We start from the raw sequence: 27,564 nt of genomic DNA, 5'->3' as shown, positions 1-27,564 counted from the left end.
AGTCGCTCCTGGTCAATCCTTAGAGCACAGCTCAAGACAGTATTGGAACCGACACTGCCCTACTAAGCAGGCTCTGCTGTTAAAACACGAAGGAACTTCACCTCTAATGTGCAGATCATTACAGAAGCCCCCGTTTCTTCACAAAGCTACTTAGCATGTAAAACAACCCTAACTCTCTGCATGTCAGCCACACAGCTTGTTTACAAGCCTGACAGTTCTCGTGTTACTATGTGAGACTAGAAACTCAAGTATTTACAGCAGGGGGCCACGTGAAGTCCTGCATATTCACTAACAGATCATAATACAGACAGCACATGACAGAGGTATCATTTAAATCTTTCCTATCCACTGTCCAGTTCCCTCCAAAGCTTCTCTATTGTGTTTCGTTTTGTTTTCACACTGGTGACAGACAAATGCATATTGTCAAGCTGTGTCATTACCTAATACTCAGTGACACTTCCCAAAGTAAGTGATCAAATTCTGTTTGTTTGGTTTTTTTCCCAAATCAAAATATCCCGAGTCCTGGGGAGGTCGGGCAGAGCATCCCGGGCTGGGCTCCCCCGGGGGGGGGGGGGGCACGCCTAGAGCGCTGCGTGGTGAGGTACCGTGATCGACATGCTATCTGAACAGAGGGCCACCCACAGAATCAGGTGCAACCGACCCTTTTCAGACACGTGTCCAATGTCTGCAAAAATTACAGAATGGATCATGAGTGACCTTTAACTTGGGTCAACTCCCACCTTGACTTTTCCCTCAATAAAAACTGTTGTAAATGCTAGATGGGGACCTGACAGCCACTACCCCAGTCTGCCCTGCTCTCTACTGAAAATGAACTCACTGTGCCTCCAGCTGCAGCCTGTCGGCCAGAGCGAGTCCAGGACCTGGGTTACAGCATAACTTATAAGCACTCAGCACTGTCCCGCCGTTTTTAAATTACACACAGTCTTCCTGGGAGACTGAACTTCTCTAAGGACTTTCCTCAGGGCTGTTCTCTTCCATTCGTGTTTCTCTCTGCACAGCCAGAAACCCTGCTTGCACATGTCCCATGCATGACACATGTTTATTTCTCGTGTCTCCTGAACACATGTAAGTGCATGGATCTTTCAAGTAATAAAGCCTCTCACAGATTTCCTGTTTCAGTGGAACTGCCCCTGTGACTCCATTTCTGCAGTAATCCCCAGAAACCCTCCGTATTTGCTGTGTGGGCCCTTAGGTGAGGATTTCTGCGTGAGAAATGTCCGGCAGGCATTGGTTATGCAGGAAGAGAAAGCAGACAGTCTCCCATGTAAAGATGCAGGCTGAGAGCTGAGAGCCAGCTGCCATCCTGGGGAGAGGCTGCCAGGGCACGGAGGGCAGGGGGCTGAGCAGAGGCCCCTACTGAGATCACACCCACACTTTGTATGGGATGAGGAAACATTGTTTTTTTATACTCCATTCACAAATCAAACTTGCAAGGCCTTAAGTGAAACTCATCCTCCCTTCAAAGCAGCTGTGGACGCTGCTGGCCCTCATTCAGTTCTGCAGTTGGAGCATCACACTGACCCCCCCCCAATCCGATTGGTCTCTACCTTCCATGATGATTTCTTTACCCTTTTGTTTCCCCTCTTCCCCACAGCGAATCCACTGCCTTGACGCTCATGTTCACGCGTGAACTATGGTGCTGCTTCCTTCTTTGTCTATTGCAGCCCCTCCCCCCCACCCCCACGGCAGTCTATGCCCTAGAAGCGCCAGCCTTCGATCTTTCAAGATCACCAACTTCATTTTTCCTAACCGTGATGCCTTCCAACAGCTTCTGCACCCTATAACTTGCTCCTCAGGGGCCTGGAAACAGTGTGGACTTGGCCCATCTCCCTCTCTGCTGCTCTGTAGCTGACAGACTCACACGGCCACCAGCCCCTACACGCCATCCGTCCACACTGCCTGCCCTACCCCCTCGGTGCCTCAGCACCATGTCCCCCGTCGCGTGCCGTGAACGTAATCAGTCTGCTGTCCTGCAGCTCGGTGCCTAATGCGGGCCTGCGCGGCCCTCCTTCTCCTCTCCGTCCCTCTGACACACCTGTCACTCCACTAGGAAGAGAACGGCCTACTACCTTCCCAGGAGCTGGAGCCCAAACCGGAGTCTCTGAGACCCCAGGCCTATTGCGTTACTTACCGGGCAGCTTTGGTCCTCGTTCAGTAGGAACGGGTGGAGACCAGGGCTGTGTGCCCTCACCCTGCTTCTTAAGTGTGACCGTGGACAGAGCCAGAGGCCTCTCAGCAACTGGCCTACAGGCCCCTTGGCAGAGTCTCAGACCCCTCCTGGCAGCCTCTTCAGGGGTCTTTCCTGGCGAACTGCCCAGGTTCAGGCCCTCGGCTAAGAAAATCGGCTTCGGGGCCCACTGTCCTACAGTCTTGCTGACTGTGGATTTCATAGCCATCTTCTAATTATTGTCAGCATTGATAAGCTTTCAGGGGCTCATCAGTGTCTCAGAGTCTGAATTTGAGTGTTACACTCCCTGATGCGGTCTAAAGGGCCGTCCACAGCAGAACGGCCTCATTCCTTCCCCAGCACAGAGAGCTGCTTCAGGGAGCATGGTGAGGGCTCTGTAGCATCATGCTCAGGGAGCAAAGAGACAGAACAGGACGCTGTCACACTGCAACACCCCCCTCAGCCTCCTACGGGGGTCCAGTGACACCACAGCCGCCACGGGGACTCCCCTGCTCTCAGCAGGCGTGAGCCTCCCTGACGTGCAGGGTAAAGCCTGCCACTTCCTCTGCCCTGTGTTTAAACTCAAAGGACTTGAGAAATAGACAAAACTCAAATTGCTTTTCTCTTCTCTCTCAGTTTTGCAAGGAATCATCTAGGCAGCCAAGTCCCAGAAACGGCTCTGTATATCTCACACTGAATCCTCAAAGGGAGCCCTTTTAAAATGGAAAACTAACCTGGACTTGCACAGAGCCCAGAATAAGTGTCTGTTAAATAAATGAATCAGTGCTATGGAAAGCTTTAATGTCCAGGAAGGCACATTTCCGTGAATTGTTAGGGAATATATTTAATTCAGTTAGAATATCTTTGCACGTAGTTCTTTTTTGTCATTGACTTTGTACATAACGTTATGGAATGTATGGTATATTTTCTAAGAAAACTTTCCAAGGACTAGATTAATGTAGCACAGAGAACTCCAATATTTTTAAAATTTCATTTTTCTCCTTTTTGTTTTATTTCTCAAGATGCTGGAACACACGAGGCTTCATCAGGGAAGTACTGACTTGGAGATTTAAAATAGACAAGTGGCTAAAATAAGTCAAAGTCTATCTGAGTTTTAAAGTCTTCCTTCCGCTTTCTTCAGTATTCCTGCTATACTGATGTCACCCCCGCTTTCCCAGATTGGGAAGGATTTTTCTGGGCCGTAGTTATAATGACACCAGCTTGTGCACCATCTTCCATGAGAAGAAAAGCTAAGTTTCAATACATTTACTGGTTGAAAGGAACGTTTTCTTCACTTGCTCATTCTTCCTTCAGGTTCTCCCAAGACAAACCTGCGGGCTTTTCACTCACACAATTTTCTACCGGGAGTACCCCGGCGGCCCGAGGGAGCTGGACAACAGCATCCAAGGAGGCGAGCTCTTCTTCACTGTGCTCCTCAACCCGGTGAGTGCCTGCGTCCCTCTCCAGGGAGACGATGCAAAGCGGGAGGCAGAGGGAAATTAGCCTGACACAGACGCCAGGCTTTGGGGAGTTGTCAGCCCCATCAATGCCAAGTTCCGGCTCTCAGACAATGGTAAAAACTAAGTGGGACCACGTGCGGCGATGGGGCAAACTCTTAATTCTCCAAGTGGTAATGACAGGAAGAGCCACCCCATGTCCAGCTGGGGAAGTGCCCAAAAGTCAGAGATCCCTGCCTTTCTGGAGATTGCGACTTTCACCTCTAACACTCTCCTCCTCCCACTGGGGACAGTTTATTCATTTAGGAGATCATCACCCCATTATTCTTGTTTTCTATTTAAGTTAACAGCTGAAGCCAAATGGGAGAGAAGTTAGATAAGCAAATGAGGTCATTTTGGTACATCCACTTAGATCTTGCCCTGCTGGGTGTCAGGCTGGGGCAGACCAGTCTGCTTCACGGGCCTCCTTCACTTGTGAACTCGGGAGTGCCACCTCCACAGTGAACCCTGCACACATTTCTGCTCTAGTCAAGTATTACAAAGCTGTGCACAGAAACATGAGCTAAGTAAAGTAAGGTGTGTGAGTGAGGAAAAGGGGCTTTATTTCCCGAGAATCACTAACATAAAAAATAAAGCTATGTTTCTTTTTCAGAAGATATATGGGTTTGCCCCTGGTATTAGCAATATTCAAGATGGGGAAAAAAAAAAGTAATTTTCCAAATGTGAAAAAAATTCTGTCAGCATAAAAGTTGGATAAGATAGGTATAGAGGGAATAAAATTTGAAAGATCCTCTCTTGACATTGTTACAGATTTTGCAAATAAAATTGCAGGCATTTTTCATCATCTACTTGTATTTACTAACTTTATCTATTTCTCAGCTCCTAGTAAATCAGACAGAAGTATGGGTAACTCATCTTTGGGCAAAATCAGCGTGTGTATCCAAAAATCCAGATAGTTTGGGGTGGTGTGGCATTTGGCCTCTGGCAGCTTACCAACCGTCACAGCACAAAAATATCAATAAATAATTCTGATTTGTACACCAGAAACCATTTGATTCTTCTAACATATATTCTTTACAAGTGAAAATATCTTTGGAATCCTCTCATATGACTTTCTCCTCTTTTTTCTTAATTCAATCAGCAATACACAGGCAAAAGAATGAAACCAATGCCTCATTAGGAACTGAAGATCCAGTGCCTCACGTGCTATTCTTAGTATGCGAACATTTCCCCCAATAACGCGGAGGCCCTTTAATCTAGTATTATACAACCCTCATGTTTTACATTTCCCGTCGTCATAGCAATAGGACTATGAACACCCAATCACCTTCCTGATCCCTTTAACCAGCAGTTGCTTAAACTAGATCACAGCAAACATAACTAGGTTTCTTAAACGGAATGAGCCTCTGGCCTGAATGTTCTACTGTTACCAAAGTAGTTCTCGTCGTTAAAGAAAAAAGTGCCAACCAAGTAAATTTCGTACAAATAAAGAGTTGCAAAGATGAACGTCAGCAGGAGAGAGGAAGCCTTGGCCTTCTCCAACGAGTATTTCCCGTGACACAGAGAGTTTAATGAACAGACGTGGAGGTTTGTGTGCAGCCGGGAGGTGGGCCCGTCAGGCTGTCTGAGCCTGGGACCCTTAAGCATTTGATTCCTAATGCTTTTTCTGATCCTAAACTCCACAAGCAGCTTCCGAGTACAGTTGGCTTTCCTCTCTGGATCCTACTGTGGGAAAGAATGTGTTGATTGATCTTAATAACCTGACTTTCTGGGACAGTGATCTGTAGTGCTGCTTTATAAATCTTCTTTCGACTGGTGACTATGTCCTGTGTAACCTGCCTACCAGAACAGGACCCTCTCACTGTACACATTCTAATCCTGTGCGTCCTCTATAATTTACAATCCCCCATTCTAAACCACTAGGTGATATTCTGTCTTTATTTCTCATTTTGATGGTCTTTGCTGATTAGATTCTGCCCTTGAAAAATAGATGTTCCCTGTCAGGGTACGGAATCGGGTCAGGCTGAGTAACAGACCCTGGAGTGTCTGTTGATGGATTCAGGCGGGTAATGAGAGTTACCTTATGGATATACCAGGGGAGAGAGCCACTGGAATTATCCCAGGGTCACTGCTTGCTGCAGGCACAAGGCACAAGATTTCTGTGCAAACATGTAATACACCCAGAGAGAAATATTAATCAATTCACAGTGCAGTAAGTACCCTCATATACGCTTTACAAAATAGTGAGAGAGAGAGTCTATGTACTTTATGCACCAACATAAAATGGCAGGTAGAGGGGTACTAAGGACTGAAACTCAGGAAGATAACAAAAGATTCATGGGCCATGACTGCTTCTGCCCTCAGTGCATAGATGCCTATAAATTGATGATATGTGTACTTATGCAAAAGGAACTGGCAAGAGTGTGCTGTCCATTTTAACGTGACTTTCCAGTTCCATCTATATTAGGAAGACGTGAAAATACTTACCTAGTGTGACAGATGACTAGTTCTGGATGAGACGTGACTGCTCCTTTTATGGGAGCCATATTATCTTCTAATCTCTGAGAAAAGACGCTGGCTTCCTGCTCCAGTTCTTGCTTCTAACTACAGAACGCTCTGAGTCTCTGCTTAGCCGTGTTCGGTAAACAGGCTGCGGGCACTGGGTCATTAACAGCTGGCATCTGTGCAGCGCTCTGCCCCCCTTCAGCTTGATCATAAAGTCAGGCCTCGCTTTACTTCCTAACCCAAAAGAGGTAGGGATCCCACGCAAGGCCCGCGCTCACCACGCTTGCTTGGAATTCAGGCAGAGCAAATCTCTGACAGCACAGCAACGTCCCGCTTCTCCCACGCAAACAGGAGATAATCCCTTCATGCCCGCTGGGCTTCAGGTCTCTAAGCTTCTTGATTTGATACAGCAGCCGCCCACCACGGTCTCATACCCTCCCACCCAATTCCCAGAAAGCTAAATCTCGGTGTTATTTCTCTAGTTAAAGAAAAATCACAAACAATATGTGAATAGAATGAGTATCTTAGACTGGAGCACTACATGAGTGGATTTACAATGATAGTAAAACAACAAAATTCCCACAAGCAGGTAGCCTGTATAAAAGAAATCAACCCACACTGAATTCTTTTTAAATTATAATTTACATGTGTGCTTATCTGTGGAATTTTTCTAGAAGGAAATAACTTTTTTTCCGAATGGAAATGTTATATTTTTCTTTTCTTATTTACTAATGCTTCAAAACACTGTGATAACAGAAAATCCTTTCCTGAAAAATAAATAAGTGACAATAACCACCATCGTCACCCCTTTGGAAAGTAGGAAAAGGGTTCTTGAATGTGCCTAATAATGAACGTGCCCCACATGGGACACGTGATAAAAACAATCCAGGTGAATGTATCAGAATCTCCAGGTGACAGTTTTGGGGACCTGCACACTTATCAGGAACTTTAGGTGATTCTTAGGATCAGGCATATCTGGGAAATACTAGAGAGGGGGGAAAATGCAGGAGTAATTTTTAATCTACGATTACCAAAAACTGCTGAAGAAATAGTGAACCTATGATCAAGATGCTAGAATGGAAAACGAGTCCAAATCTACAGTAGGATTGAAACAAAAAACAGGATCTATGTTTTTCTTAGGAACCAGAGAATTCTAGCTTGGAGTTTCAAATAGAGGCAACTCCTGTTTATCCCTTAAAACTGAGCTCACAGGTCACGTCCTCAGCAAACCTTCTCTACTCTGATTGAGAGGCCCCTTGTGTTCCCATAGCAGCCTCTGCAGACTCCTTCCGGATACTAATTACCTTGCACTGTAATTCTGGTGTTGCTAGTAGCTGTTAACTTGCTGTTTGCTTCTTGTGGTGGAGAACGTGTCTTTCATCTCCAAAACCACCCAGATGTGTAAACATGATGGCTTGTGCCTTGTTTTTATTTTAACACATATTAAGGAAGTGAAACTGATGGTTCTAACATTTGGTACAGAAAACAATGGATCTGAAAGGAAAGAAAGGAAATCTGGGTCCTGGTAAGCTAGTTCTCAAATCAAAAGCATAAGTAAAGCCTGTTTCATGAGTTGATCGCAGCTGAATTGCCTATTGTTCCGTGCTGCTCTGCATACACTATTTCTGTGGATTTGCTCTAGATATAAGGACGAGAGACTCGCTCAAGTTGTCTCAAGTAATGGGGTGTGGGACCCCAGCAAGCCGAGCCATCAGGCCACGGCACCTGGAGGGTCTCCTGAGTCCAAGGCAGCTGTAAGGTGCATACAAACGAGAATTTCTCACCTTGGCTCTGCCTTAGTGCTGCAATATGAACACAAGAGATGCTTTCACGTGTCCGAGTGTCTCTTCGTTCTACTACTGACTAAATATTCCTTCCTGCCTCCAAAGTGCTGCCTGTTGATGGCTTCTGCACCCTCATCAATCAACCTTACACAGGGCCCAATGCGATTGCATTAAGCATTTCCCATGGAAGATTCAGCTTCAGCTCCAGCTTGCTGACGGCTTCATCCTCGTGCTCACATCCCCAGGCATGAGAGGCGGTTTGGTCCAGCTCGCGTGCTTGAGTATCAGTCCTGGCCACCTGTAGACTGGCTGCCGTGGGTCCCCCACCCCGCCCGCCCCCAGCCCACCTCCGTTCTAAGCAGTGGCTGCCAAGGGCTATCCTTTCAGAAAGGCTTAGAAGGGGCAGGCACGGCAGCTGCCGTCTAGCCTGCATGAGCCCGGCGGGAAGTCAGCATGGTCTCACCATCCCCCGAGATTGGGGAGTACGCTGAACCTCTCTGGAGAGGGCCTAGAGATTAATTTTGAACCTTGGAGAGTATAAGTAGCTCTCTGAGGCAGGACCAGTTAGTTTTATCATTTTATTATGTACCTGGTTTCTGTAATGCCAGTTCCAAGGGGAACTTGTGTTTGTTTACGCTGTATCGTCAGGCTAGGAAGAGTTCCTGGCATGTAGCAGGAGATGAAGAAACATTTCATAAGTGAATGAATGAACTTATATATCAAAAAAGAGGGGTAGGGAGACTGGCAGAGCAAATTATGCCCCCGCCCCCGATAGTGGAACACATTCAGTCATTAAAAACACATTGTGGAATCATTTCTAATGATATGGGAAATATTGATAGCATGTTCAGTGAAAAAGTAAGTTACTACAAGAAAGTTAAATATGAGCATGGAAATAAGCGAGAAGGAATTCAGCAGAATGTTAGCAGTGGTCACCGTGGATCACAGGCGTGAAGACGATTTTCATTGTCTTCTTTGCTTTGTCTGATTTGTATAAAATGTCTGCACTGAACATCTGTTACTCTTACAACCAGCACTTGCACGCGCACACACACACACACACACACACACACAAACACACACACAACATTTGAAACAACGATCTAACGGTGAAGGATGTAAAATGGAAATGTCTGTTCGTGATATCTCAGGGACAGAACCAATATTTACTCAGTTGCAGCTGTTTTCTACCTGTAAGGCTCACATGTCACCTAACACCTACCTCACCACGTGGTTATTTGTGTGTAAGTCTCTTCTCCTACTTGAGGGGTGTTCTCACAGGAGTGATCCGTGTGTATTTCATCTCTGTGCTTCCCACGGTGTCTAGTTCAGTGGTTTCTGAATCTCATCAGAGGTCACTAAGTGTTTTTAAGGTTCACTAAATGCATGAACGGCTTTGTTTCAGGGGCATCACTTGACTTAAGGCATATCCAAATGGGAACAGTAATAAGCCTGGTTTTAATAAAACTACCTTGTAGCAGATTCTCTGCTTCCAAGTACATGAAATTCAGGATCCAGGACATTTTTAAGTGGCCTTCAGTGTTTGGCAGGTTTTCACAAATCATGAATTAGCCTGACATGGAACAATGGACAAGGAAAGCTGGAAAGGACCACAGAATTAACCTATTTAATCACCTAATTTTAGGGTTGGGATCACTTCTGCCGTGACCTGTAGAGAAGCTCCCCCCACCCCACCCTCCACCTCCCTAACTCGAGTCCAGTGCTTCTGTCGCTCCTACATGCAGCTTCTGCAGGCCAGGTGAACCGGCCTGTGTGACGCACCACCTCTCAGCGTGACTGTTACCCAGTGCCAGGAAAAAGTGTGAACAGTTTAAGTGTCTGGCCATTATCTACAAAAAGCCCCCTATCTCCACACTGGGTGAAAAACAAAAAACAAAAAAACGTGCTTTGGGGAAAAAAGCTATAACCAGGAGTCATAGCTAAGGGAGAATGTGCAATGTACTTCTAAAGAGCTATGAATAACAAATTATGCAGTTTATATCTTAAAACAATAAATCTTACTGATGTTACTTATAAATCGATCTGACTTTTCAAGTGGTAAAGCCAAACGTTTTAGCTCATGCATCTGCCACCCTCCATACCAGCCCTGTTTTTCTATCAGCGACGTGCTGCGTGGTAACGGTAGTGTTATATAACCACTTGCCAATGTGAGAGTAAGAAGAACACGAGAAAGCATGACTACATATTTTTTTATTTCTGCAGTTAAGAAAACTAGGACTATGATAAACTCTTGAGTCACTGAAATGGATATTAAGAAACTTAAGAAAATAGATATTAAGTTAAAGGAATGAATACTATATTATTCTTTATTTAATCCTTTGCTAGTTTCCCATAGCATTCAGGAGAAAAAGAAACCTCCTTCACTTGGGAAAAAACAAACAAACTGGCTCTTACCCGCCTTTATGGTCTCTCAACAATCTCACATGTGCACCTTTCACTCCACCCGTACAGGACAATGTGCAGCTCCCTGCACAGGACCCGTCATCTCGTTCATGCTTGAAGGTCTGTGCGTCTTTTGGAGCAAAAATTAGTATAAGACCCGGTCTTATGTTACTATAATATAAAACCAGGTCATATAATATAATGTAATGTAATATAATAAAGACCGGGTCTTATATGAATTCTTGCTCCAAAAGACGCATTAGAGCTGATGGTCCGGCTGGGTCTTGTTTTCAGGGAAACATGTAGACACACTTGTACACTAGGAATAATCAGCCTTAAAAAGGAAGGCAACCCTGTCACACGCTACAACATGGATGAACCTTAAAAACATCATTCCGAGTGACATTAGCTGGTCACAAAAGGACAAATAGCGTATGACTCTGCTTGCTTGAGGATCTAAAATGTTCAAACTGATAGAAACAAAGTAGAATGATGGTCGTGAGGGGCTGGGGAGAGGGGAAGTGGGGGTTGCTCTTCAATGGTCACAGAGTTCTCGCCACGCAAACTGAAAAAGTTTTATTTAGAGACCTGCTGTACAGTAAACATTTGCTAGGTGGTAGATTCCAAGTAACATATTGTTTACCACAGTAAAAAAAAATAATAATAATAATTTATAATATACCCTTTTGTATTCTTGATAACACGTTTTATACATGAATCTAATCAAGAAGAAACAGTCTCACAAATCCAAATATTGGAATATACTATAAAACAAATGCCTAGATTTTTCTCAAAAAACAATGTCATATTTAAAAAACAATTATGCACCACCTTAATTCCTGGAGACTAAGCTGCAGACCACCAAATTTCTATCCACCACCTTTGCCTTGATATATGCAACCTATTTGCAAATGATTTAGCAAAAGGAGATGTATGTTGAAAAAGATAACATGAAGCCAATATAGTGAAATGTAAGCAAGTAGAGAACAGTTAATGGATGCATACAGATGTCCACTGTCGTGACTTTGCTTTCAATAGATTTATAATTATGTTTCTCAAATACAATATGTCAGATTCCATTATTTCTCTGCTCACACCCTCCAAAGGTCCCCTGCAGAGTAGAAGCCAGCTCCTTACATGACTTACAGACCCTGTGTGATCCCAACCTCAGCTCCCAGATGTCACCTCCATGCAGAGGGAGCAGCCCGTGAGTTTGCTTGGCATGTTTTAGAAGCAGCAGGTTGTTTACAATCTCCTATTTGAAACGATGCCTCTTGAACATCTTATGTGTAAATCTTTGTGTACGAGGTCTGATAATTAAGTTCGCGAACTTGCCACCATGCGCTCACATTGGCAGCACTGTACAAACAGCTCGGGAAGGTTTCATAACCTGGGTATACCAATGCCTCACAGCTGTGCTCATGTCCACGTGTGGCGGTGTCTTGCCGAGTGGCATTTATTGTTATTGTTGCGTGTTTCTGTGTGTCGTCGCGAGAATGTCTGAACTTGAATTAGAGCAATGAACAAACATTAAATATTTTGTTAAACTTGTCAAGAATGGAAGTGAAATCAGGGACGATTCATGGGGATAATGCCATAAAGAAAACGGCAGTATACAAATGGATGAAACATTTTTCTGAGGGGAGAGAATGCCAGTAATGAGCAGAACTAATGAAAACACTGCAAAAATTCATTGAATTGTGCGTCAAAATCATCGGCTGACTGTGAGAAGCATAGCAGACAAGTAAAGATCGATTGAGAAACAGTTAGGAAAATCTTAAGTGAAAATCTTGGCATGAGAAAGATGTCTGCAAAAATGGTCCCAAAGGAGCTCACCGATGAACAAAAGCAAAGGGAGTTTATAGCCAGTAAACAAATAACTGTATTGGAACACCCTCCCTACTCACCTGATCTGGCCCCCAATGACTTCTTTCTTTACCCGAAGACAAAGGAAATATTGAATGGAAGACATTTAGATGACATTCAGGACATCAAGGGTAATACGACGGCAGCTCTAATGGCCATTTCAGAAAAAGAGTTCCAAAATGCCTTTGAAGGGTGGACTAGGTACTGGTGTCAGTGCATAGCTTCCCAAGGGGAGGACTTCGAAGGTGACCGTAGTGATATTCAGCAATGAGGTGTGTAGCACTTTTTCTACGATGAGTTCAAGAACTTAATTGTCAGACCTCACACACATCTCAGACTTTCTGTTTCCGCATGAAACCTTGGTCCCCTGCCAGCTCACTCCTTTCTTAGTTGTAGGAACTTCAGCCCTAGGAGAACTCAGTCAAAGCCAGAGCATTTCTCAGGGCCCCTCAAAAGACCTGAAGATTCAGGGGAGGAAAGGAAAATGGGGGCCTGTGAGGACTAGTCCAGAAGGATTCCCCAGTTTGGGGCCCCTTCAGGAGGCCTGAGCTCAGTTTCAGTCTCCCCGCCAGGGTGTACTGCGCTGTATTGCATTTGAGGCTGAGATGGCCACAGCAGGCCCTGGAATAACCAGCAGGTTCTTCTGAGATTTCCCACTGGCTTCCTGGCCTGGCTGCCTTTAGCTGATGCTGTGCTCTGTGGGATGTCATTTACCTGAGTCCCAAGAGCACGGCGGCCGACATGAGTGGTTTCCTGTCTGGGATGGAGGCCCTCACTCACACAAGCCGTATCTGCATTTGCTTATTTGCTCCTGGTGTTTCCATCTTGGGTCTCAGTGGAACTGAGGCTCTCTCTGAAGGTCACGTGATACTGCCTTGACCTTGGTATCACATGACCTTCAGAGGAGGTATTGGTTTCCAAGACGAGTGGGTTTGCCACATCTTCGCTTCCACCCCAGTGAAGGCTGTGTCAAGGAGGGCTTGTTGGTGCATTCGGTGTGTCAGGAGCCCACAGCCACGTGTGGGCAGTAAGTGGCACAGGTGCTGGGAGGACAAAGGAAGGGCGTGCTCACCTGAGTCCCCTGCAGGCGACTCTGTGTGCCCACGTGCTTTATACGTCAACATTCTGGTGACATGGTAATGACAGCAGCACAGGTCCCTCTGATGAGAAACTAGGTATTTAACAGACACTGGACATCAAGGTTCACAAGTATTACCAGGCCACCTGAGTGCTCACCGCCCCAGTGAGCGGGCAGAGGGCAGGTGAGAGTCTAGCCCCAGTGAAACACGAGTCACCTGGAGGGGCCAGGACAGTCAGATCTGGGGAGGCTTGGCTAAGTGTCCTCTGTGTAAATTCGTGATTCTGAGATTGCCATGTTCCAACTTGGCAAAAGCCTCAACCAATCCTCATGCTCTTTAATACTACAATTCCATTTCCGGGAATCCATCCTAAGGAAAGAGTACTAAATACAGAGAAAGTACTAATTGTGGTAAGGAAGAAAATGGAACCAAACGATAGCCAACTGAAGGGATATGTTTAAATAAATTACTTCCACTTAGATTATTTTGCACATTTTAAAATTTATGTCTATGAATAATTTGGCAAAAGCATGAGAAGTAAAAGATACATTATATATAAATAAGATACAAAATATTAGGCTGGTGCAAAAGTAATTGCGGGTTTTGCAATTGTTTTTAACCTTTTAAGCTGCAATTACTTTTGCACCAGTCTAACCTAATATATAATGTATCAATATTTTGTTTAAAAAAACTATACATAAAAATACTAAAAAGAAATGCATCTTTGGATATTGAGAACTGAGTATTTTTTATTCTTTCTGCTTTTCTATATTTTACAATTTTTCTTTGATTAGTTTCCATCGCTTTTTTTAACAAGAGGCGTAAAGCACTGATTTTTAAAATGCTAACGCAAGAGTCCTTATTAACCAAGACTGATCAAACAAGTGTAATTATAAATTAATATTTATGCAAATTATTTTGAGACAAAGTATTATATTAAGGGATTCAGTTCAACAATACTTTTTGAATATCTAAAGTTTATTTTTCTTCGAATATCAAAATATTAACACAGGATGAGAGGTAAAGCACTAATAATATTTCAGTTATCTGTAATTCCACTTTCCCCTGGTAACAACTGTATGGACTGTAGCAAGAACAGGGAAATAAGCAAGAGAGGCCGTTGGAGAGGGGCAGGGAGGGGACAAAGGGCACCCCTTCTGTACTTGCAACCTGCTACGTGCCTTTCATACATGACCGTGTGTAATTCTAGCCCCAACTCTGGGAGGCTCGCTATATGCTCTTCTGTGACCTCGCCAGCAATTCTATGAAGCGTTTGCAGGTGAGGAAACTGAGGTTCAAAGTAAGTCCGTAACTGACCAGAGGGAGACGCAGTGAGAAAGAGGCCCTCATTTTCCCTGTCACTGTGCTTTTCTGAGGTGATTCCTGCTCCACGCTCATGGCCTTGAGCAGCCTCGGTTTGCATCAGAATTAAGCCACACGTCTTTGTCTGGCTTCTTATCCTACGGGACATTATGCACAGACATTGGGCCGTGAGAGAAAGGAAGCTGACACAGGAGTAGCCCCCACCCCCACACACACCACAAAAAGGAAACTCCTAAGAAAAGGCCCAAAGCTGGAAAAGCATAGCGGTGGGTGATGGAGCGCTTTCAGGACCAGACGGCAGCCCTATCCACCTACTGGAACACAGCGGGCCGGTAACACCTACCAAGTATCCTGCACAGCTCACCCTAGCTCCCTCCTCCAATGGGTCTGCAAGGACGAGGTGTGTGTCTGTTTTGTTTCTGTTATACTTCAGAATCTAGTAAGAGCGTGCAAACACAGGTGACTGCTAACCTGAGGCCCCTCAGAATAGTCCATAGCCAGGTCCAGAACTTGTTTTCTGCATTATCTCTGTCTAACCAAAAGCTCAAGAATAGACTTCACAGCTACTTGGTTATGGGTTTGCCTTGAAGTGTTTTGCTAGAAGAACTTAGAAATGGAATTGAAGCATCCACTGACACTTTCTGTGCTACTGTGGTTTAAACTGCGTGCCAAGCTTTGTATAAGCACGACTTTTGTGGTTTAACTTTAGGCTGTTCTCTGCGGTCTCCCATGAAACGGGGCTGCGTCAGAAGCACAGCTCCGTTTCCTGTGGAGGCTGGAAACTGTGAACTGCAAAATTTGGAGATAGTCTCAGAGAGGTCTTTGCCATATGTTAAACTAAACTAGATATGAAAAATCGTATCAGTTTCCAGCTTCCCAGAGCGTCACAAGGACAAAACAAAGGAACGCTGGCTTTATGAATATAAAAAGCATCTGTCTGCACAGCAAATCCTACTGTTACTTTGCAAATGAGCTCTACTTATATTTACAAGAGAAAGCGGATCTCATGAACTATATGGGCAGGGATGACCACTCTGTTCAGACTTTAAAAATACGTGCTTGTGATTCTGAACGGCTGGCTGGCCGGTGCACGAGGCATCGTTCAGACATGATATCATTGTTTCCTTGAGGCATAGAGAGGACGGAGCGCCGGCGGGGGCTGCTCAGCACACTCCAGAGCACTGGTTTCCACGTGGAAGGAGGTGGACTATTTCGAGAGCTCACTGCTAAGTCAAACGTGTCCATCGGATGTCATTTGTGCAAAGCGCCCCCACTCCCACTTCCCACTCAGGAAGACTCAAGGCAGCGTGCACGGCTGGCCCCGCCGCCATCCTGGTTTTTCACTTCTTGTTGACTCCTGGGCCTGGAAAGAATTCTCTCCAGAGCCGCTCAGCCGGGGGCAGGTGTCCGTGGGCCCCGCGGGCGGCCTGCGGAAGAATCCCTTCCTCTGACTGCCTTCCTACTTGCTTCCTCATTGTCGCCTATAACTTTGTCATTTCTTCTGTGCTAAAAGCCACCTCTTCCTTTCACACTGTTCCGTGACTCTATGAGATGAACAGCTGAAATCCACGACCAGACCCTTCATCACTCGTCACAGTCCCCAGAGCACCACGCTGCCTTTGTAAACCCCACATCTCCCAGACCTCACGTCATCAATTCAGTGTTCCCACGTTCAGACGTGGTATCATTTCCTGGAGGCACAGAGAGGACTCGAAGACTTCCCGAGACTTTCCAAGACTTTCGAATCTATCTGCCTTTTTCATTACTATCCTGTGTATGCCAGTATCACCAACTAGACTCCCTTTAACCATGAATTTTCACTTCTGATTTCCTCTTTTTCCCACTTTTATTTATCTTGCTTAGTTTTCACTCAGGGTTCATCTTTCAGTAACTGTGGCTCCTCTTACGCTCAGTTTCACTTACTTCCATTCTTTTCTTCAGTATCATATTACTATCGTCCGTGAGTGATTATCAGTCACCCACCACCAACTACTGTCCTCATCTACTGCCTTCTCTGGTTTAAAAGTGGCTGTCTCTTCTGTGTTCTCTTCTTTGCTAGACAAAGCTTTGGGGTAGACTCCTTTCTCCCTCTATCTATCGCAGAAGGACTGGAACGGTCCTCCTGGCTAGAAATGGTACCTGCCCGCTCTGACCCTGCACATGGGAGGCAGGAGCTACGGGCATCCTTCATGTGGGGGCAGCTCAGCCACATCCCGGCGGCAACTGACAACTCTCTGAGCGCGTGGCTTCCTCTGCCAGTGGCTGAAGACATACAGACTCACTAAACGCCCTTCTCAGCCTGGACCTGTGTGTGAAGGGAGCCTGACAACCATTCATACAGCATGTCCACAGAGAGCTGGAAAGCCTGTGGGAAGAGACTCCCATGCATGTGCTCTGTCAGTGCGGAATGGTTTTTCCATGCCTACGATGGTCCCTGTGCCTTTCTCTGTGACTGCATCTCAGGGATCAGAGCCTGCCTACCTGGTCCGTGCTTCCCTCCACCAGTGTGGGCCACAAACTGCACATTCTCACCCCCAAGTGAGGCGGGAAACGGAAATCTGCACATTCCTGCCCCTAGTCAAAGTGTGTCGTTCGTTATGCTTTAGAAGCTCTAGTAAGAAGTGTGTCATGTAAAAGGTGAAAACCTTTGGCAATGTTTTATGGTACACCTCTGAAATAGTGCCACTTCTATCTAATCACTCCAGGTGCCATTATTGAAGTTTTTTTGGGGGAAAAAAACTATCCCCTACATGTTTTGTCATACTCCTTCTGTACATTTAACATTACAAACTCTTTTAAGTATTTCTCCTTATGTTGCATAATTCCTTATATAAAGCATCAGTAGCATTATGCCCAGATGGAGAGCTGCACATTATTATGATAAGATATGGTCGTGGCAAAGGTCAGTTATTGCCTAACCTTTCCTTCCGGTGTGGATGATGCTCGGCTCACGACCCATCCTTTGTGGGCTGGGATCATGAGGCCGTGAAGCACGGAGGGTCCCACGGCTTCTGATGAGCTCACTCCTCGCCTGTGCGTGGACAGTGGTACCAGCCACGTACCCTTCGTGTGAGAATGAGCAGGCAGATCATTTTCTCTAGGGTGGAGTCTCTCGAGGAAGTGGCTGAGAAAGCTTACTTTAAGGAATACGTATTAAGCCCCTGATATGAGATACCCAGTGGAAAGAACTAGACAGAACTAGAAAGCTTTATAATCCATGACCCCTTCCCTTAAAAATTTACAATTTTACTTGACGAGATATGAAATGAACATCTGGAAAAATGGAGAATGAACAAAATAATACGTAATTTGGGGTTGAATGACGCACGACCAATTTGCAGTTTGGAAAGAGAAAAACAATCATTGTGAACTGCATCAGTAATGCAGGTCTTCAATGGAGGTCTTAGAAATGGGTTTAAGTTCAGTATGAAAAATGAAAACAAAACAAACAAACAAACAAAAAAATGGGGACCGAGGACGGAGACAGCCCAGGGAGAGCGGCCGCGGGCCCACTCAAGCCCAGTACATTTCCTCTCGCTGAAGGTGCGACACAAGTGACGCTGGTCACTCCAGTGAGTGTCCACTTGTCACCACTGTTCTTTCTTGCCCTTCAGGCCTTTACGTAAAGAGCTTGCCACATAAACCTCTATGCAAAACTGAGCCTCCCAGAATCTTTCAACATTTTACAAATCACTGTACGAGAGGGCTGTTTTAAAATAATAAATGCATTTTTAAATGGTTTTGAATATTTAGAAACTTGACAACAATTAGCCACTAGTTTTTGAAAACCTAACTTTTTTTAATTCTTCTTATTATTATTATTCACAAAATAAATATACTTGTTTGGTTATGTTGACTTTCCCCCTCAGGGTGAATTCAGCTTTATGAGCAAATACAACTAATTATAACCCCAGATGATGAATCTGATCTTTTTAATTAACAAAATATAATTCATTCACAGGAGCCAAAATCAGAGTTTCATGCTGGTCCATTTCCTTGGACAATTTTTTGAAAGTGGCAGGTTTTTTGGTTAAATTAAGCACTGAAAGGGAGGTTTAATTTCATTTCTCTATGCACCTTCCTTGTGCTGTGGAGACGGTGCTTTAAAACTAAAATGGTGTCTGCTAGGAAAAATGAGTACGGCTTCTGCGCTTCACTGCTGCTTACATAGGTTCCTCTCGCTTAATCCCTTTTAAGTCCAGCATACGCTGTGGCTGCGTTCATTCTCCTGTGGCTCTGTGTGTCTCACAGAATAACAGCCGCTGCTGTCTGGGGTGTAACTCACTGCACCACGCCTTTCACAGTAAGAAGGAGGTGGTATCAGAACCGCCAGCTGCCGGGGCTCACGATGCAGGGTTCTCTGAAAACCGGGGGTCTGAGAGCTGGAGACACCCTTGTGGCGTGTGCACATCTGCCCAGCAGCTAAAAGAATGGCGACGCATTAAACCAGCAGAATGACTTCTCCTGGCACCTAACAGAGATGGTAATGGATCATCAATCATGAGCTTGTAATGAAAGGGCTGAACTTGCAGATCTGAACGCACAGCCAGAAAACCTGAGAGGCACAAGTTATATAAAGACAGATGCACCAAGCTAAATTGCTTTAAATGACACCGCCCTCATCCCTGTACCTTTGAAACCTGTCCCTAATAGAGGGCAAGCGATTCCCCCTTCCAGCTTTCCTGGAAAGCCTGTCAGGTCCCAAACCTGGAAGGTTAAGAGCCCTCTGCTAAATCATTCCGAGCTGACCTTTCCTTTGAGGTTCTTAAATGATGATTAAGGCACGAGCCGGGTAGAAAAACAGCATCAGTCAGTTTCAGCCTTAGAGATGGGGTGAAAAACACCAGGAGGCGCATTCGGTTTGAAGACAACATTCAATGCCTCTGCCCAACACTGAAGTCAAACGGATTCTGACAACAGGTGGTGGGTCTGAATGGAGCGGCACGGTCACACATGGTGCTGTTCATGGTAAACATGCGTGAGGCAGGCTTTCCCGCCCCTCGCTCCTCTCCCCTGCCCGACCCGCTGCTTTCGCACCAGCCCTGGGTTCTGCTCCTCACTCTTCTTGGCTGACCCACCTTCCTCCCCGATACCTGAATCTCCTAGAGTCACCTGGCTGAGGCTGGAAAGGGGAGGTACAGCTCCCATAGCTTTGTCTTAGCCACAGACGTCATTTTTAGGGGTAACACCTGTTTCCTTTCTCATATATACCAGTGCATATGACATTTGGCATTTACCTTTTGTCTGTTACAGAAAAACTTCATAGATAAGTATCGTGTTATAAATATCTGTATCAGCGAGGCTCAGAAGAATATTTTTCATCTGTTAATCAGATAAACTTTACGCCTTTGGCAGAATTTCCAGTGATTTGAGTTTTAAGCAGCCAATTAGTTTTTTGGGGTAATAACTAATTACTCATAGTGTAATTACTTATAGCAAAAACTGTTGTAGGAATGCAGCTGTAACTTCTTTTGACATTTTCCTTCTCATTGGATTCTGCATATATAATACAGATAATTTATTTTGATACACTCCATCCTTTTTAAAAAAAATCAACAACAACAAATAAAAACCCCTCAATTCTGAAACACTCTTAGATTACAAACACTTCCTCTTTAGGCAAAGACTAATATCTGCTTTCCCTGCACTGGTAACCTTTTCAAGCTTCTTCCTTGCATCTTTATATTCCATGCAGACATTGTTGGCAGGTGAGGAATTACCAGAAATAAAGTGGCATTATCGATACCACCGGCCGGAACAGGAGTAAGGAAGAAACACTGTCTGGAAATGAAGCAATTTTTTGACTTAAGCATTCTCATTATGTGTCTGTTCCCACCAGTCCTGTTGGTTGATGAGCATATGTTCCTAACTAAAGTATAATAAAGGAAACTTGGAGAGAGCACATGTTCAGCAAAGATATAAAATATTCCATGTACAGAGAGAATATTGTGATTCACCGAAAAAAAAAGTTGAAAAAGAAGGTGCAGTGTTTTATGTCCTGGCCGACGCCACTCCCTTCATGGCCCTGGATTTCGTTAGCAGCACAAAACCAGCGTCAGGCTTACAGTGTCGCGGTGACATGCATTAGGAACCCACCCCTTTGCTTGTGGTGCTCTCTGCATTGCAGTCAAGCAGATACACAGAGAGAACTGAAAACCTGGGAAGGTCCGTGGATGGAGGCTGCGGAGCTTTTCTTTTACAGGATTCAGTGCAGCACCTTCTAAGCACGACCTTAGCTCCTGCCAATCTGGTTCCGATCCAGCCAAACCGCGTCACTAACCAGCTAACTCACTCTGGGGTGCAGTTTTTACTTTCCATACTCATACAAGTACAACAGTGACACTCTGCTTTAAATGTCACCACAACACAAAATGCTTTCCGATGTTAAGAAGTAAATCCAAAGGGAGGTCAAATGCCCTAGTATCACAAAGTCACACGGTATTGTGAAGATCCCCATTTTCTGTCCAATGCACATACTATTCAAGTGACATACAGACATATAGATTTATTGATAAACATTTCATTAAAATAAAGCAAGAAATATGAACTAGTGTTTAACCAGGTTTATATATATATTTACATTGTGTTCATTTTTTTTAATAGAAAAGCAATTTGAAGTATCATTTCGCTATTATTTTTGAACTACATTGAAAAATGTGTCATATAAAACAAATGACAAAAGACTGCCTCTAGAAGACATTGGAAAAGAACTTCCAAATTAAAGTATAATTTTCTTAAATCTCTGAATAGCCTGCTGTTTTAATAAGTTTTGGAGGCAGTAAGGAGGGGGGAGAATCACAGAAATAAAGCTAATATAAAAATAAACCAGAAGGTTAAATTTTAAGTCGCATTTTTTCAGAAATACCCAAGATAGTGAAAGTCTTAATATTTTCTTGACTGCGTAAGTCTGCTGGTAGCTGTTAAAATCACCCTTGAAGTACTTTGTTTGTGAAGTTCTAAGATTTAATATATGTTCAGGCAGAGTGAACAGAAACGTAATTAGATATTCTTAATCACAGTTGAAGCTTTTCATGTGAAAGCCTGCAGGATTTGTTCTTTAGAATATAAGATATCACTGTTTCTTCTTATTCATAGTTGTAATTACATTTTCTTTCTCGTTCATTATGTCAAATCTTAATATAACCTTTCTCTCAATTCTGCCACTTTACCTCAATAAATTTCCTTCAGTATGTCTTTCAGTCTGTTAATGAATGAACCTATTATATTCATCATTATGATGATTGTAATAACCAGTATTACTATTGTTCCCATGACATTATATGTTTTAAGAAAGTACTACTACCACATGAATTATTTTTATGATCTTTTTTATAACAGCATAGATGCCACAATGGTTTTCTTTGCTATTAAAATCTCATGCAGAATTATTTCCATTTGTCAACACTAATCAACAAAGACTATTTGCATTCACTTAAATCAGTAGTTTTAAAATTGCACATTCTTCATTCCAGACCAGTGTAATCAAATCCACAGAATTCAAATTTATTATAAATAAAATGCTGTGATTTTTTTTCATGCATGGATACAATGCAGGTCAGCTGTCTACACAGGAAGAGTTGATTCTACCTAGCCAAGCACTGAAAACTTTTCTTAAAGGAGGTGTTTGATACTGATAATAAATATGGGAAAGGGTTTGAGAGGTGTTTTTGACGGAAAATAGTTAATAGTTATCTTAGTAAAAATCCAGTCACTAGTTTCTTCTCAGTGTGGCCTCTAATAAGTACAAACCCAGTTAATGCTGACGATGCCAATTCATTGATTATGCCTAGCTCTTCACCGGGAGTACTAGTACATTACAAGCCAAATTAACTAGATTGAAATCACAGAGTCCCACCCTCCTGGGATCCCACTGCCTCCAGCTATGAAGAGCTCACAGATCACAAGGCTGTCACGTGTGACCGTCTAGATAAGTTACTCAGCATCAATCTAATCGCACAAACATGTCTGTGTGGCAGCAGGACTCATTTTCCATTATTAAAATATCAGAAAAAAGTACTCATCGGGTCTTGCTAATACACATCCTCCAGTATCCCTTATCATCGTGGGAGTATTTGGGGTGTGCCCAAAATTCAAAAACATGTCATAAACTGAAACCGTGTGCAAAGACGACTTAAGACAAAACTAGCCTTGCTGTGATGCCTCTGCCCCAGGATTACAATAACTTGTGTTTACACTGGGCTTCATTTCCCTTTTTCAGATCAGCATTTTCATGACCCACCTGTCCAACTACGGGAATGACCGCCTGGGCTCGTACACCTTTGTGAACCTGGCCAACTTCGTGCAGAGCTGGACCAACTTGCGACTGCAGACTCTGCCCCCAGCGCAGCTGGCCCACAAGTACTTCGAGCTGTTCCCTGAGCAAAGGGACCCTCTCTGGCAGGTACGATTGGTTCAGCACTTGGTTTAATTAATTACTCCCACAAGTGTATCTTGTAGTTTTATAAAATAATCCAAATCTGAAAAGTAAAGCCATCTGGGGGAAAAAAAACAAAACAAAACAAATAGCACGTGCATTTTGGAAATGTTAGTAGATTTGAGAAACTATTTCTTCCTGAATTATAGTCTTATGTTATTGCTTCATGGCGGGTGAATTTCTGTTCCTATGCCCAGTGGAAATCATGGAATTGTGCAAGCTCTGTGAGGGGTTCAGTAGATGTAATATTTTCAGTCGGGAGTGAGGGATCAATTTGCAGATTGCAATTGGCTGAAAGGTGAGAAGATAGATGGTCAAGAGGGTGTGTGCTGGGCACGTTGCCAGCTGTCCTCCCTGAGCACATGCCCGTATCTATAGTGACTAGAGGACATTAGAGGGACAGGTGAGAAGAGTTCAAACTGAGACCTGCTTTCTGAACCACAGGATACACCAGCAGCTTTCAGAAGTGTCAGCTGGGAATGACGGGACGTGGGGAAAGTGTTTAGTGGCAAAATCACTGAGCTTCTCAAGAGAAAATATCACATAACATGGCATATTCAAACTGTTCTAGGGAGAACCCAGACCTCAAGGCATGCACCCTCCTGTGCTCAAGAACTGCAGAAACGTGCTTTGAACTTCAATTGCCCATTCCATGATCTGGGGAAAGGGACACTCTCAGCAAATAATTTCATGGTCCTGTGTGTCAGCTGGGGTTCTTACCTCACTTACTGCTCACGGCTTCCCTGAGCGGTAGCACACTTATTGTCCCCACTGTGCAGAAGAAGCAAGTGGGCCACTTAGTCAGGGCCACACAGCTAGAGCCTAGCAGAGTGGACTGAGTCCCAGGCCCTCTGGCCCCAGAGGCAGCCCTCTTACTTCCCGCTTGAAATGCTGTCCAGAGTAACCGACAGAGATGCTGGTACAATAACCACCATCAGAAGTAGAACTCATTCAATTTCACAGACTGCTGTGGGGGCAGAGCCCCAGAAAGCAGTTTCCAGGCTCTCGGCCTCACATAGACAGGTGCTGGCTCAGGTAGTAAATGGTCATCAACTGTGACTGGATGGCCATATGCTGTGGCTAGTTGGCCGTCAGCTGTAACCAGTGAGCCATTGGCCACTAATATAACTGCGGTGGCTACGCTAACAGAAAATGGGGGCTAGCAAGAAGATGGCGGCTGGGCTGGCAAGCGCGGATTGCAGTTAGGATGGTGGGTTGCAGACAGTGTGGATCCAGCCTCCAGTGAGACTATAGTGCCGCCAGCGAGAATATAGAGGTATGACTCCCCTACCTATGGCTCCGTGGGTGTTCCTTTTTGGCCTCACCATATCCTGCGTTCTCTTGTGGGGAGCGGGAGCAGAGACCCCGCAGGCCTCCCTGCACGACACTGCTGTTGCCACGAGCTCTAAACTCTGTTCAATTCATTCAGCTTTGAACTTGAGCTAAGCACCTCCTGAGCACAAATAACGCTAAGAAGCGACGTAACTACACATTCTAGAAGGTTAAAGGTGGTGGATGTGGAATTATCACCGTATACTATCTTGCAGTTGCTGTAACAAACATCATTGTTATCTTAACCACTACGAGACACCACCCAACGTCAGCTACTGGAAAGACATGCAATTTTCCTTCAGTTCCACACCTTATTTTTAAAGTGAAATCATTATTATTTCAGGTGACAGGTTTAAAATCAATTTTTTTTTCCAGAACAACAGCCAAAATGAATCCCTTCACTTTAGTGTTAACATCTGGTGCTTTTTGTAAATAAGCAGAAGGTTTATTGACTACACATGCTTACAGTATTAACTGAGTAGAAATCGAATGCTGTCCTATTCGCCCACTCCTGAAATAATATCAAAGAGCACTGCTAACTCTTCACGTACCATGCATTTTGCAGTAAAAATGAAAGGTGTCTAGATACACCTTGCACAGTGGCTTTGGTTTAAGTACTAAGACCAAAAGCAAATCCCCAAGGCAGAAATTCACCCTCGTTTTACCCTTTTGCTGAAATGTAGTGCTTTTTTAGCATCAGAGTCTGTAAAGTTATAGTTTTAGATACACATTTGCCGACATTTGAAGGCAGCTGAAAGAAATCTGCTGTCTCTTTGAACAGTATTATTATGGCCAGATCCATAGTCCTTTGAAACACAGCAGGAAAGCTCAAAGTTACCTAGAATGAAAATCTGAACACCTTATACATTTCAGTGACTTATTGAACGCTGGAAATGGGTCTCTTTTTAGGTTAGCAGTCTCTGCCAACAAGCTCACTGTACACACACACACACACACACACACACACACACACACACACGGCATAGAACTGCCAACAGCAGAAGAAATAATATGCCCTCAGTGCTACAAGGCTGTCTATCGGTGAAACGTCTCCCCCAGCACCACCTTCTCAGTAGACACTGAACTTCGGGACAGAAAAGAGTTACCCGAAAGCTTCCATGATGCCACGTAAAGACTTTCATTTAAAAGAAAGAGCCAATAGCCTTCTTTCCTGGAACATCTTTTTAAGGACAGAAGTTGAAAACCTTCGCACACCACAGATACACAACCAAAAAAGCCATCTCTCTCTTCTTCTCCCATTCAGAACCCTTGTGATGACAAACGCCACAGGGACATTTGGTCTAAAGAAAAAACCTGTGATCGCTTACCAAAATTCTTGGTGATAGGACCCCAGAAAACCGGTGAGAACTTTTTATGTTATGACTAACCAAACAGTGTAACATCCTGATGGCTAAACCATGAGTTCTCAAACTTCCTATAAATACTGATGAATGAATAACACATTTTGTTCTCTGGCATAATCTTTGTTTAGCTTGATGATGTGCTTAAATGCTTGTCAAAGTGTTTTTAAAGTGAAAAGGATGAAAATACATGTCACACAGTTTGAATATCCAGCAGTTAATTTGGTGGCAAATGTTATTTTCCCCAAAGATCTTAATTGAAATGTGTTGTTATTAACACTTCTAAAATCAAAACTAATCATGTGTTTAGAAGGTGACTGACAGGTTTCATCAAAATCAGAGATGTACATACACAGGTAGCTGTAACTCTTTACAATAAATCCCTTCCAGAAAAATAGGCTCTTCTTGCTATAGTTTATTTCTAAACTATTTCTTGCAGAGATGACTATTTTCTAAGAGTGTAAAGCATGTTTGACAAGCGGAATTCCTAGATATAAACGAAATTTTGTGCTAAGAAAGGTATTTTATTCATACCCAGGAGAAATCGTTTGCACCTTTTTTTTAAATTGGTATGCAATTTTTTCCCCATAAAACTTGTTTCTGTAAGAATCAGTGTTAAAATGAAGACCAGGGAAAGCTTTAAAATGCCACACATTCATGCTGTATCCTGCATGATAAAACTATTCGGGGCCCTTCCTAAGGGGAATACATTCCCTCTCCTGGGTTCTTTAGAAATAACTGGGAGAATTCTATGTAATGTACATAGAATGGCATAGAATGTAGTCTATTCATGTCCTCTTAGTCCCATCTGCAAATATCAATCTGAAAACAATAATAAATATGACAAGTGTTTTTCTTGTCCTTATTTAGTTCACTTGTCCTTATCCATTTAAAGTCAAGAGGTGACTAGAAAAGCGTGCATACTGAAGTCTGTTCAGCGAATGCCCACTGGCGTCACATAGCTTTGCCATCACTGAGCACATCTCTCTGACGCCTGGCATCTGAACTCCGCTTCAGAAGCTCTGCTCCTAGGATGCCTCCCCTTGTGTGCGGCCAGATATGCAGCCGCTGTAATGTTATGGTTAGATGGCTGAATTATTACTTGTCATCTTCCACTCAAATGGGTTTCCAGATGTTTATGTTACAATTTGTGTATGACCTTTACCTTTGGAAAGGAGTATTTTATCTCCTTCTTGTAGAAATTGAATGTTTTCCAGTTTTATAGAGATACAATTTACATGTGATAAAACTCACCCATTTTGAATGCACAGTTTGATGAATTTCGGAAATTGTACACAGTTGAGCAACTACCACAACAGTCAAGACACAGAACTCCTGTCTCCCTAAACGGCTCCTCCCTGCCCTTTTGCAGTCAGCTCTCCCTCCCCCATCCTCAGCCACGGGAAGCCACTTTCTGCCATTGTGGTTTTGCCTTTTCTAGAATTTCATGTAAATGGAAGCATAAAGTGTGTAATCTTTGTGTTTGACGTCTCTCACTTAGCATAATGCTTCTGAGAGCCATCCATGTTGTGTAGATAGATAGTGTGTGAAATTGATTTTTCAAATGAACAAAAATATCTTCATATATTTGAATATCAGTTCCATAAAAATGAAATGGCTTCACTTTTAACTTTAGTTTTGTCAGAAGTATTTTTCTGAATAATTTTACACAGATGTAGAGTCATCTGGATATTCAAATATTTTTAGTGTCAAAACTGACAAAAAATATAAAAACTGAAGCTTTATGGATGGTCACCTGAATATGTATGTCTATGATTATGTATTTTACACATACACACACACACACACACACACACACGACAATATAGTCA

General features: G+C 43.8%; 1 protein-coding gene across 2 annotated transcripts in view; it reads left to right on the top strand.

Annotated features, from left to right (window-relative positions):
* Window positions 1–27,564, top strand: part of LOC109454140 (bifunctional heparan sulfate N-deacetylase/N-sulfotransferase 3) — a 107,298-nt gene that overhangs the window by 58,396 nt on the left and 21,338 nt on the right. For both annotated transcript variants that reach the window (XM_019744527.2, XM_019744526.2), the window contains exons 6-8: window positions 3,503–3,631; window positions 22,824–23,006; window positions 25,636–25,732. In XM_019744527.2, the coding sequence (XP_019600086.2) occupies window positions 3,503–3,631; window positions 22,824–23,006; window positions 25,636–25,732 (409 nt within the window). The remainder of the gene's footprint in view (window positions 1–3,502; window positions 3,632–22,823; window positions 23,007–25,635; window positions 25,733–27,564) is intronic.

This window comes from Rhinolophus sinicus, linkage group LG07 (genome assembly GCF_036562045.2).
Source record: "Rhinolophus sinicus isolate RSC01 linkage group LG07, ASM3656204v1, whole genome shotgun sequence".
Taxonomy (NCBI): Eukaryota; Metazoa; Chordata; class Mammalia; order Chiroptera; family Rhinolophidae; genus Rhinolophus; species Rhinolophus sinicus.
The sequence above is the reverse complement of the archived record's forward strand: the minus strand, read 5'-3'. Positions and strand labels throughout refer to the sequence as shown.